At 43.7% G+C, this 12,412-nt stretch overlaps 1 protein-coding gene across 1 annotated transcript; it reads right to left on the bottom strand.

Annotated features, from left to right (window-relative positions):
* On the bottom strand, nucleotides 1-11,166 carry tubgcp3 (tubulin gamma complex component 3). The gene is made up of 23 exons (XM_062380976.1): nucleotides 10,995-11,166; nucleotides 9,890-9,997; nucleotides 9,156-9,223; nucleotides 8,929-9,006; nucleotides 8,615-8,823; nucleotides 7,841-8,016; nucleotides 7,385-7,497; nucleotides 6,568-6,693; nucleotides 6,399-6,467; nucleotides 6,059-6,191; nucleotides 5,802-5,968; nucleotides 4,963-5,073; nucleotides 4,730-4,838; nucleotides 3,911-4,100; nucleotides 3,658-3,793; nucleotides 3,499-3,567; nucleotides 3,274-3,409; nucleotides 2,980-3,068; nucleotides 2,524-2,655; nucleotides 2,300-2,440; nucleotides 2,098-2,214; nucleotides 1,911-2,005; nucleotides 1-1,746 (listed from the first exon to the last, which is right to left on the bottom strand). The coding sequence occupies exons 1-23, from the start codon at nucleotides 11,068-11,070 to the stop codon at nucleotides 1,680-1,682; spliced, it is 2,715 nt and encodes a 904-aa protein (XP_062236960.1). The 5' UTR covers nucleotides 11,071-11,166; the 3' UTR covers nucleotides 1-1,679.
* Nucleotides 11,167-12,412: the final 1,246 nt, after the last annotated feature.

Here is a 12,412-nt window from a genome sequence, read left to right as displayed (position 1 = left end):
CCCCCCCCCCCAAGTGTAAAATCATCTATTGTTGCTAATTAGTTTAAGGGAGATTTTAACGGTGGCATCTAATTGATCAGATTGGAACAGGATGTTTGATTATGTAATACACTTATCACATCCTTTTAAATGCAAGTGCAATGTCTGATCTTTTTATTACATTTTTTGCTTTTTAGAAACATCTGTTCCCTGGCCTTGGATCACTGCTCCAATGGGGTGAGGCCACCGCTCACAGCTGTTCATACAGAAGTGACTGTTTAACTCCACAGTTAAACTGCTACTTGCTACCTCAACTTACAATGTCTGCCTTTTTCTACAGCAAAACGCATTTGAATGGTGGTTGAAAAAAAGAAATCCAGCAAATAGTCATGTTGTACCACAGCAATTAAGTCCCTGGTGATTACTGACCCAAAGCAAAGGTATAAACTTTCCCCTCACTCTTCCAGGATTGTAAGTGTAAAACATAACCGAAGAATAATACAACAACAACAACACAGTGTTCTTTTTTTAGTTGTTTCATAAAATAAACGGCCCATGTTAACATTTATAGCCATTAAAGTCTTTTAAACTAGGTCTCTGGTTTTTTTAAATATTTACAATATTTAAAGAAACGGAAATATATGAATATTTAACACTGTTTTTTGTATGCGGTGAGGTTGTTGTGGTTGTTGTGAGGATTGTTTTCTTGAACATGCTCTGTTTCTCCTGCAGCACCAGCTGAGGGGAACCACGCCTAAATACTCCATAAACCCTTAATGACATTCTTCACATCGGTCGGTTCAGTCCAGGTAACATCTCGCTGCTCAGGCAACAGATTCTGTTTCCTATGTCCTACAAATCTAACCACTCACTTTGATTACAGGATGTAAACAAAGGTCGACAACAAGGGGGCGCTATGTCTGCACGAGCCGTTTTCTCTTCCTGTGTGTGTAAGTAGAAATCCTCTGTATGATCATGACTGGACAGCCAACCTGATTTCTAAAAAACCCTGGATTTTAAGGAGACTGGTGAACTAGGGTTAGACAGATAGTGAGGGACCAACACTGACTATAAATATTAAATATTCTATATGTTGACGATTTCTGCCGGTCCATACAGCTTCAGTGTCTAATGCCGTAAAAGCTTAAAAGCAGAAAAAAACTTCTGTCGTGGAATAAAATAATCCCAGTTTATCGTTTTATTAACTGCTACAGATAGAAAATTGAAAAAATATCAATATCTGACCCATATCTGTCAAACCCTAGTGAGGAAATGCAACACAAACACACTGCATCTATAGATACACAGACATACATACTTTTTGCATAAATTATGTACATACATTATCTGTGTTGGGACTAGATTTTGGCAAACACGCTGAGAGAAAAAGATTCTCCCTCATGAATAAGGCATGCCATGAGATGCGGCCTGTCACACGGCGCCGTCTGTTTGGGGTGTTTACTCTGCACGTCACGACTCTGATAAGTTTAATTTACTTGACTTTATTCGTTTGTGATCCCACTCAGCCAACTGCTGTGATGTCATCGCTGCTATGCCAGGAATGCCCAGAGCGGTGCCGGATCGCTTCTCCTGGGTATGACATCATCTGGATATGAAGTGCTGAAAGTCTGCTGGTTGGCCCATCTCCATGACGTCATCATCCAATGCTCCAATGGCTGGGTTGCCTGTCGATGCCGTTGTCAGATGTTTGACAGTCGTCGCCCTCGGTTGGTGCCGAGTGAAGCCCGCAGCCTCGGCTCTCTGGCCCTGTGGCGAACAGAGTAACTGTGAGACTTCTTCTTCTGAATGCATCTTAAAACACAGTTTGATGAAGAATTTTCTCTTTGACGTTGACAATGTGTTAACAATAAGAAACATTAGAAACAATCCCCCTGAGGTTTTGAAAGTTGATATACTGGATCTGTGCAAACCTATAGTGCTCGTTGAAGTCCAGTCTGAAGCTGAGGAACCGCAGACTCTCATCTGTGCTCGTCATCAGCAACACCAGGAACTGCTGGACGCTGCCCTGAAAGGATCAAGAACAGAAGGACATTTCAGAAGGAGAAGATTCTGCCATAAAAAAATACTGCTGCTTCTCCAGGTGGCTCAGGTCAGTACCTGGTAGCAGTCTGTGAGAATGCGGAACTGGGAGCGCATCTTTGGTATGGTGTCCTGGAACTCCTGAATCCTCTGCTTCTCCTCCGCTTCCTGCTCGGCCGTCACTCCCCACTGACCCTGAATCAGCAAGAGACGGCACAGATAGGGACGGGTTAGTCGGAGTACTCTCTTTACTCGGTGGCCCAGCGTGATCAGTTCCTACCTCCGCTTCTCTCTGCTTCTTCCTCTCCTCATACTGCAGCCGCAGGGTGAGCTCCTCCAGCGCAGAGCGGTAGAGGGAGTCCTGCACTCTCTGAAACTCAATGATCTGGTCAAATATGGACCTCAGCTGGTTCAAAAGAGACTGGGGAAAACAAGAGACAGGAAATGTGACCGACAATCTTATTTATGGTGTCAGATTATTGTGTGAGTGTTTGTGTGTGTTACCCTGCTATTGTTGTCCAGCAGGCATCTTGAGATGATGGAATCCAGGAAGATTTCGTGGGCGGCGATGATGTGATCGAGGTCCTGAGCCTGCTGCACTTTGTTCCACAGCTCGTCCCAGCAGCATTCCAGCACCTACACACACACGAGAATAACACTGCTCTGTCATAAGGTATCATTGAGTCAGGCTCAACCCCCATTAATGTAATTATTTAATCACCTTAAATCTGCTAAAACTTCTAAAAACAACCTCATGAGTCTGACTGTTAATTTTGTTTCTCCTGCCCTCAATTGTTGTGTGGCTGATCTTGACTCGAACGGGCAACCTTCTTAAACCTCACTGACTTTGCATCTGGTGATCGTGTAAATCAGAATTAACCGGACAACGTTAAATCACCTCCCTCCTGTAATTACTATTTTTTATTGGTGTGGCCGGAACGGCGCTGCTAATGGTCTGACCTCAAAGGTGATGTAGTACTGCATTTGGTGGATGAAGTGGACCATCTCCGAGGCCAGGATGTGACACTGGTGCAGCGCGCCGGACAGCTCTGGAGGGTAAAACGAAAAAAGGTTTATGAGCCGCAGATCACAGAGAGAGCAGTAACTTTGTTTGGCTGAAGTTTTTCTCCTAGAATATCTGAAAAATCTATAAAACACTATTCACTAATGTGCTTTTTGTTAGGACCAAAAAAGTGTGTGCAGAATAAACCTTCATATGGTAAGAAATTGTGTTTATCATGTGTGTTTGTGTACCAGGCATGGTTTTGAGGAGCTTGGCGTTACACATCTGTCCCTTCCAGATGTCGGTCAGCGTGTACTCCATCCTCTTGGCCCTCCACAGGAAGTTAAACACGCGCAGGTAGTGGCCCATACAATCCCTTGTAAACACCTTGGAAACACAACACACACCAGATCTTCAGAGATCAAAACAAATGCATACACAATGTGCTGGGAAGTGAGTGTGAAAGTGTGTCTTACCGTGGCAATGGGTCCCTCCACGTGGTAGTCCAGGCTGAAAACATCCCAGCCTGTGTCGCCTGAAGACACCTGGGGCAAATGAACGACACATTGAGGACCTGCTGACATCTTTCCCTTGCATAGACACACACATACACCACACATTCAGACACACTTTACCTCCAGCAGTCGCACGTCGAGCCTCTTGAGGATCTCTGCATTGTCAAACTGGGCGTTAGTGGCTCTGACGGCCGTTTCTAAGATACCAGTCAGGTTGTGTTGGTACAACGTGGTGGCAGGACGCACCAACTCTGGTCTGCAACGATACAATTAGGATATGGATACGTCCTGAACAATATTCTGCTGTTATATCTTTTACATGTCCAAATTAGCATTAACGTGTTATTGTAAGAAATCAAGTGCATATTGTTACTTTAGTAGGTCCATGAGGTGTCTGATGAAGTCTCCCTGGCCCAGCAGCAGGTATCTCCTCATGGCCTGCAGGTGCTCCAGCAGCAGGTAATTGCGGTTGAGAACGTCCAGCAGGTATTTGCTGGTGTCGAAGTAGGCGGCGTCAATCTTCTCCTGAAACGCCCCCTCCAGGTCCGACAGCAGCTCTGCAGCTACGAGAAGGCAGAGAAGGTATTCACGGACGAAAAGTAAATATACTTCACTGCAGCTGATAGAAACATAAAACTGATGTTTGACTTCAACTTTTCAGGTTTTGATAGGGCACAACACCTGTGTGGGACTCGAACAATTCAACTTGACGTCCTTCAGCAGATACAGTAAAAGCTACAGATCAGACTCGACCGATGAAGTCCGACACACCGAATCAATAGAATAAGTCTAAGTATAACTCTTTCCACTTCGTAGTCACAAGGAGAGCGGGAGAAGGCCAGCGACCGGTAAGAGCATCGATCACTGCCAGTCCACTGACCCACGTCAATACAATGATATCAATACGATGAGGACAAATAACAAAAACAATAAAGCTTGTAGCATCATTACAGCTTCTAAATGAGCAAACTGCGTCTTATTGTCTCTTTATTAATGTTATTATATCCTAATTATGCCCTTAAACCAAGTACAGAGAGAAACAAAAGCTGTTGTCATTAAAAACTTCATTGTTCCAGAAAATATCCAGAACAACTGACTCGGATATTTGCATTGTCACATACAACCCCTTTAGAATGTATTTTAGGAAAATGTCTGACTTCTGTGCATAACTGAAAGCAGCTGAGGCTCTTACCATCTTTCGGCGTGTCTGCAGACTGGGACGCTGCCGTGATTTTGCCCGGCGGCGTTCTGTCATGACAAACCTGGTGCAGGAAGTTGATGGATTTACCGATCAGCAGAACCTGGAGGGGAGATAAAGCAATGCAGCAGGCAGGAGATAATACTTAGGTTATATTTGTTTTGTGTGTCAGTCCTTCAGCACCTCTGATCTATAGTAGTAGAATGTGTGGGTGGGTGTGTATATACCTTGCGGGCCTGGTCCATAGTGATGAACGAGGGGATCATACACTTCCGGAGGGAGTACTTGTCGTGCCACAGACGATCGGCCTTTACGTTTGGATCAGATGCTACAAAGAACTACACACAAAAATAAATAAAGACAATTAAATTAACTTTTATTTTCTCAAATCAGGTCAATGTGTTTAACAAGAATCAGATCAGGGGTCTTCACTGCGGCTCATGAGATGCTTCATTGAAGAGATGGCAGCACCTGTATCCAGGATGTTTTAAATCTAGATTTGAATTCCTAACTGTTGACCAAAAGGAATCACTGTCATGTTAGAAACTAAAACATCCCTTATTTACTTTTTTTTACTGTTTTTTTTAAATGCACTGACAGCTGTTGTTTCTTACATCGGGTTTTACAGAGCTTATCGTTAACTTCCCTTCTGAAAGGTGCAATAACTTTCCCTCTCTGCTTTCTTTAAACACAGCACTTACGAGCAGAGTGTAGTGATAACTGCTGGACACATAAATACTGTGACAGAGACGAGGGAGCAGGGAGACGTAAAGGAGGACATCTATCAGCAGGCTCTCCATTACACTCCTCTCATACATTCTCATTCAAGAAGATGTCCTGCCTCTCCTCACTTTATTTATCTCCAATCCTCTTCTTTCTCATCAGGGTCAAACGTCAAAGGAGTTAAATGGAACAACGTACAGATTAGTTGCTCTCTGAAAGGATCTCAGGGAGCCGGGAGCTTCAGACACATCACACGGTTTTCTACAGTTGGATGTGGTGAGTAAGAAATGTCCTATATTTTCTTCTAGGATGCCCACATGCACTGTCAGAAATACGTTTGTACCTCGTGGTACGTATCTTCCAGCTCTCCATCATAGATCCACCTGTAGAGGAAGTTGAGGATAGGGTTGGACACCAGGCTGAGGATGTGTTGAACCAGCGCTCTCATCTGCGGGTCGCCCGTTTTCCCGTAGGCGTGGACAGCTGAAGCCAGCTCTCCTCCCTTTCGACCTGAACACACAAACAGGTTAAAAAACGCACACTCATCTTATGTTAACTCATTTCACCTCAACACAAACACAGCAGCCACATCCATCCCACCTTGGCAGTAGTCGACGAGGGCGGCCAACGTTTTGAGCCGAACTCTGGGGTCGTACATCCAAACCAGCAGCCTCCTGAGGGTCAGGCTGTTCTCTGTGCACACGATCACACCTTGTTCGTCCTCCACCTGCAACTGAGACACATATACAGCAACAAGCACCAGTTAACAGAATGATGACATGAGACAGACTGTTTGATTCATTAGGTATGTGCTCTTAGTGTCATTCTAATTCAATATTGATCAGCTTTTACTTTAAGCTCTTTAATTTCTATAAATCCTTTTGCAAAACTGCTAAACTGTTTGAGTTTTTTACTTTGATTGTGTCATTAATGTGATTACCTGAGAGTGGAGGACAGACAGCAGCCTGTAATATTCCTTCAGCTCCTGGTGGAGCGCTGCACAGAAGCTCTGAGGACACAGAGAGGACAGACATGGATATAAAGACCTGCATTAAAATAAGAACATATCCTTTAAGGATAATTAATACACGTGGTAAACGCAGACACACCTGTCCGACCAGCCCAAAGGCCCGGTCGACGCTTCTGGCGTCGGTGAACTTCATGACTTTGTTGTGGAGCCAGCCGAGCTCCGCAAGTCTGCTGCAGGTGTCCCTCAGGGACTTGTGCAGCATCACCTAGTGAAGCACAGCACACATTACAACACAAGTCTGTCCCCAGTTATATTTAGACAGCTGTGATGAGTTACATTAGGAGACAATTACATTTTTTTTATCTAAAGATTTATCTTTAAACGACGCATAAAATGTTATCTGATTAACAAAACCTTGTATACAGGAAGCTTTAATGAGAGGTAAAGTGGCCAAAGACAAGTATCTCTATCCCCGACTCTTTTATCTCTGGCCTCAGTGGCTCCTACATTGACCGCAAGTCTATGTTTAGCAGCCTTGAGAAGCTACGGGACAGGTTACATCTCAGGTCTTCCTATCGATGATATGAGAGAGAGGGGAAAAAGAAATTGACAGGACAGAGAAAAGAGGGGTCGATGGGGCTCGGAGCCAAAGAGCTTCCTATTGATCTGTTGAATCTCTCGTTTAAAGACCAATCATCAACAATTCCCCTGATATCATGTCATCTTCTCTGAATATGCGGTGACCATTACTTCAACTGGGCTTCATGCGATGGGAGGGAGACAGTGGCATTATCCAAGTGATGTAAAGCTTCCAGCCAGGCCAGATTTACTCTGTTGCTCTTCACCTTGCTTTTTATATTGTAACAGTTGATCAAGGATGATGATGTCCTGTACTGTTACTGTTACTGCTACTCCGGCCACTGTGTGCTGAACAGAGCTCGATGCGGTTCACATACCTTGCTGTCTATTTTGTAGCAGTTCTCCTGGGCGCTCAACTTGATGAACTTGCCGTCGATGCCCTGGAAGACGTAGAGGATGTCCCGCACCAGCGCCGCCTCGCTGACCTCCCCTATACCAGCAGAGGACGAGGGGAGGAACAGTTTTATTGTCCATCAAAAATACAGACTGTGCTTTTAGAGTTCCTGTTAAATTTTAAAACAAAAAAGATCTGAAACTATGACATAATCATATGAGTTTAAACTTTGTTTTTTGAGAGTAGATTTAAAAAATGGAAGATGAAGATGAAGCTCTGCTGATTATATTTGCTATAACCTCATTCTGATCTATTGTTCTGCTTTAAAAAGACTAAAGACATAAAATAACAAAACACATGAAAGATGTTCTGGTCGTCTGTAACCTGCACCGCTTACGGTTATACAATTATTCTGTGTTATATAGACGTCGCTCAGTACCTGTGTCACCGTCTCGGCGAGTTCGGACCACACGTGTGGAGAGAGCCGGAGGTCCGAGAGCTGGCCGCATGGTGGGCAGGGTCAGAGCGGAGGAGGGGGTGGAGCTGATGGGAAGAGTCCAGGCCAGTCGAGAGCCCAGAGGCTGAGAGGCTGCAGCTGCGGACTGAGGAGGTTGACTAAAACACACACACATACACACACACATTCACTGTTACAACATTCTAACCAGTATCCTGCACTAATGTTGTCATTATACAAACATCTGCATATGATCTGGTTGGTGTTGAAATAAATTTATGATCAAAATGCAATTCAAAGTTTAGGATTAACCCGAACCCTAATGCCATGAGACTTTTTTTTATGTTTGGAGTAAGGACTTGACCTTTCACAATTAAAAGGCGAGCGAGAGCAGCTCGATGGTCATTTTTAACTGAAGGACTCCTGCATTATTAATGAGGATAAATGGAATTAAATGGCCTTCTGGTGCCTCATAAAGAGAGATTTATGTGAGGTCAGGTTGAGAGGCCAGTTCAGGCTCCACTTTTAATTGATACTTCCTTTATCTCACACCAAGTGTTTTTACAAGACGAGTGTCAAATAAGTAAACTTGCTCTCACCAGACGCTTTTAGGTGAAACTGTGAGAGTGTACTTATTATTTTGACCACATGTATACCAATATAAAGCAGACTTCGGATTCCAAATGGAGCTGGCACCGGATGCTTTTAAATGCAATGTTATAAAAAAAAAGATTAATTTTAAATCTGTCTTCTCACCCGGCCAGTAGTGACTGTGGCGTCGGCGTGGGTCCATTCAGCGTGTAGACTCCCATACTGGAGATCCCACTGGTGCCGATACTGGCTGTCAGCACGCCGCTTCTCTCCCCGTAGCCCAGGGCCAGGCTCTGTGGCCGGGTGCAGTAGAATGGGGTCGAGTGGGCGTCCCTTGGGAGGGCCTGGGCAAACAGCGCCCCATAGTTGCCAACCTGAGAATGATAGGTAGACGATGAGGAGATGAGAGAAGTAAGTTTAAAACTCATGCTTTTATTATGGTCCTTTTATTTATTATGGTGTGTGTACGTGTGTCTCACCCTGCCGGATGGCTTACGAGGGTCCTCAGAGAGGCTGAGTAGCAGGTAAAGAACAGACCAGCGATGCTTCAGAATGCCCTGTCGAACAGTAAACACAGCACAAAATATCCCCAGTGAACAAAAAATGCAATCAATAACTAAAGCATTAATAAAAAGATACACTATGAATCAGATTTGATCAAATTCCACATGATGATTTGAAGAACTGAGGAAAATAAAGTACTAACCTGTGTCTGAAGTTTTCTGTGCAGCTCAGAGAACAAAGCAGCGTCGGCTTCTCTCCTCTGTCTCAGCACTGCAACAGCATCAACACAAACTTAATAAGTCTCCTACAATATTAACTTTGCAATCATGAACGAGAGAGAAACAAAAGAAAGTAGATGAGGAACATGAGGTCAAGAGGATCTGCTACGAAAAAGGCTAAAGGCTTTTTCTGATCTGCAGAGAAACAAAAAACATGCAGTGTCTGTTTCTATAGACTTTATTACACCTGAACAACACCAGCAGTCTGACCACATGTTGCTGACACGTCACACTTTGTACCGAGAGCTGAATTGTATTCCTGTAGCAGCTTTAGTTGCTAAACTGGTATAAACTCTCATCCTCAACCAGATATCTGCTTTGCTCACATCAGGAATCCACATGTAAATCCAGTCAGCAGGTGCCTGTTGCAAACTGCAAAGTAACAACCTGAATCGTTATTTGAATGGCACCTCTGAGGCCTTCGGTCAACCTGTGATAAATAAATCATTCTGTGCAGTAAGTGCTGCACTATTTTTGTTTTAGCTTTGATCAATGTTCTCCCACTAATGGTGCCATCCTCCCTCTCATGGAAGTGTCTTTGGTGGAATGGCTCCAGTGAAAAGACATCGAACACACGGGGAGAAAAGTTCCAGTAGTTCAATAACCCGCAGTACGACTGTGTCATCAGGGGACAACATCCATCCAAAGGCCAGCTTACTTTCTTTCTTGATCTTCTCCGACACCAGGAACTCATCCCGCTCAATGGTGGGGGCGTAGTTACTGCCAATGACTCGCACTGCATACTGGAACTGGTGGGCAACTTCAGCTGGAGAAACAAAACAACCGGTGATGAGTAGAGGTCACTTTGAGGTAATGCAGAAACCAGTAGAACCAGTAGACTGCTGCTGCTCTTGCTCTCGATTTTCCAAAATCAACAATCATGTGCACATTATAAAACTTCAGGATTCTGGTGTGAATGTGCTGTTGTTTTGAAAACTATTAATGAGAATGGGATAAAAACAATTACAGGTAATATTTGCTGTGTTTAATCACATGGTCCAAGCTGTCATCTCTTTAAAAGGGACTGAGAAACACCTGATCAAAGTGATTTGATGGCTGCTCCTCTGTGATGAAGACATGCTAGCCATCCTCTGAGATGCCAGCACCCAGCAGAGGCCTGCAGCTAGCAGGACCAACCAGTGTGGTGATCAGCACCACAGCTAAATGGCTAACAAGCTAGCAGATAACCGGATTGAAATCAAAACATCTTAGCAATACAAAGCTAATAATGAATGGCTCCATGTAGCAGGAAGCTAAGTTGTATATGCTTAGAGCCCGAGCCCATTGGCTGACAGCGGACCAAGCCCCGCTTACGTGCCGTTATCCTGCTCAGCTAAAGTGGCAACAAACATCATCTGTGTTTCTTATGGCTTAGTGTGTTGGATCACTTGTATGCACTTAAAAAAAAGAAATGTTGGGTATTTAATTCGGCTTTTTTACAACAAAAGCAAAGGCGATCATCCTCACGAAAGTCCCATCATTTTCTAAAACACTCCGCCATAGAAACACAGCGGGTTGAGCCAATGAGAGCAGTGAAAGTGTTAAATTATTGATAAATTTGGGGCGGACAGGTGCAGGAGACATACGCCGAAATGGTCAGTCGACTGCAACGATTAATAATGGTCCTATACAGGTTAAGTGACGCGTTTAAAATTTGAATTATGAGGAGAAACGTTTGAGTGCAGAGATTTTTGAATGACGTTTGGTTTGGATTTCTCATTGAACGCAACTGGCGCGGAGCATGCCAGCGTTGCCGGGCGTACCTTCGCTTTTCCCCGTGATCCTGCAGCAGAGGCTCTGGAGAAGCACGTTGGGTGATTTCTGGTCCAGTGTCGCCATACTGCTAACGCAGCTAACGCTCCGTGTGAGGCCCGGTGGTTTCTTTAATGTCTCTGGATGATGATAACTAACTCCAGACTACCACTACGAGCTGCGCCATTTTGACAAGTTTAGTCAAGCTAGCGCGAGACAGGAAGCCTACGACAGCAGCTAGCGGCATTTCCCTTCAAAGTAAAAGCATGGAACCCGCGCTGCATCGTTGAGCATATGTACAAACAAATATATATACAATTTAAACATAATATTAATAATACTTAATTGTATAATACCTTAATGGTTCTTTATATATGATGTGCAAAATAGAAAACTTCGCTTTCACACTTTTAAATACATCTCAATGCGTGTGCTCAGACAGTCTACCCTCAGCTGGGATTTTATTGGGATGATAATAACCGGATGCGGTGGTTCCTATTGCAGTGACTTTGACGCTGGTGTCCCAACAGAACCCGCCGAAAAGCGTCTCCAGGAAACAGAGGTTGGACAAATTAAGGAAAATAGTTCCCCCCAGAAACAAAGCACGAAGCATCATGGTTCCGAACATTTGTTTATTTACAGTGATGACTTAATATTGTGTTAACTTTCTGTTGCATTCATTTATAATATTAATACATGAACACAAAAACACCAGAATTCTGAAAAGGGAAATTCGACTGATTTGATGTACAGAAAAAGTTCACATGAAATATATCCAATGCAAGGATGAAGACTTATATACTCATGGATATTAAATCACAAAAGTACAGAGCAAATGATTCCTGAAAATCCTTGGTCCCTGTGAAGGAAAAAACTTAGCTGAGTTTTCTTCAAGATATGGTACAAATCTGGTGGCTGTGTGAATCTGAGTGATTAAAACACAAACATTGTCAGAATCAGAATATCATCTCTTTTGGGATTTCAGGGGCTTTGAACTAAAGTCAATTTGCAGATGATAAAATAAATTGAGACTGGACAACAGAAATAAAACTCAAACAACCAAAGTTCTTACAGACACACACTTGCTTTGTTTCATTCCCAGTCACATGACATAAGGTCCAGATTCAGTAGCTTAGTTTATTTCCAAGTAGGTTTACACATACAAGGAATTTGCTGTGGTGTGTTTGTACATAAACAAAATTAAATACAGTAAATAAATAATATGATAAAAGTACACACGCACTCTCTCTCTCTCTTTCTCTCTCTCTCTCTTTCTCTCTCTCTCTCTCTCTCTCTCTCTCTCTCTCTCTCTCTCTCTCTCTCTCTCTCTCTCTCTCTCTCTGTGATCTCCTAATCAACTGGTGCGCACGCGCTCTGCTTCAGTCCCCACCTGGACGCGTGACGTCACAGTTAGAAAAGCTCCTTTTCG

The sequence above is a fragment of the Platichthys flesus genome, chromosome 22 (genome assembly GCF_949316205.1).
Source record: "Platichthys flesus chromosome 22, fPlaFle2.1, whole genome shotgun sequence".
Lineage (NCBI taxonomy): Eukaryota > Metazoa > Chordata > Actinopteri > Pleuronectiformes > Pleuronectidae > Platichthys > Platichthys flesus.
The sequence above is the reverse complement of the archived record's forward strand: the minus strand, read 5'-3'. Positions and strand labels throughout refer to the sequence as shown.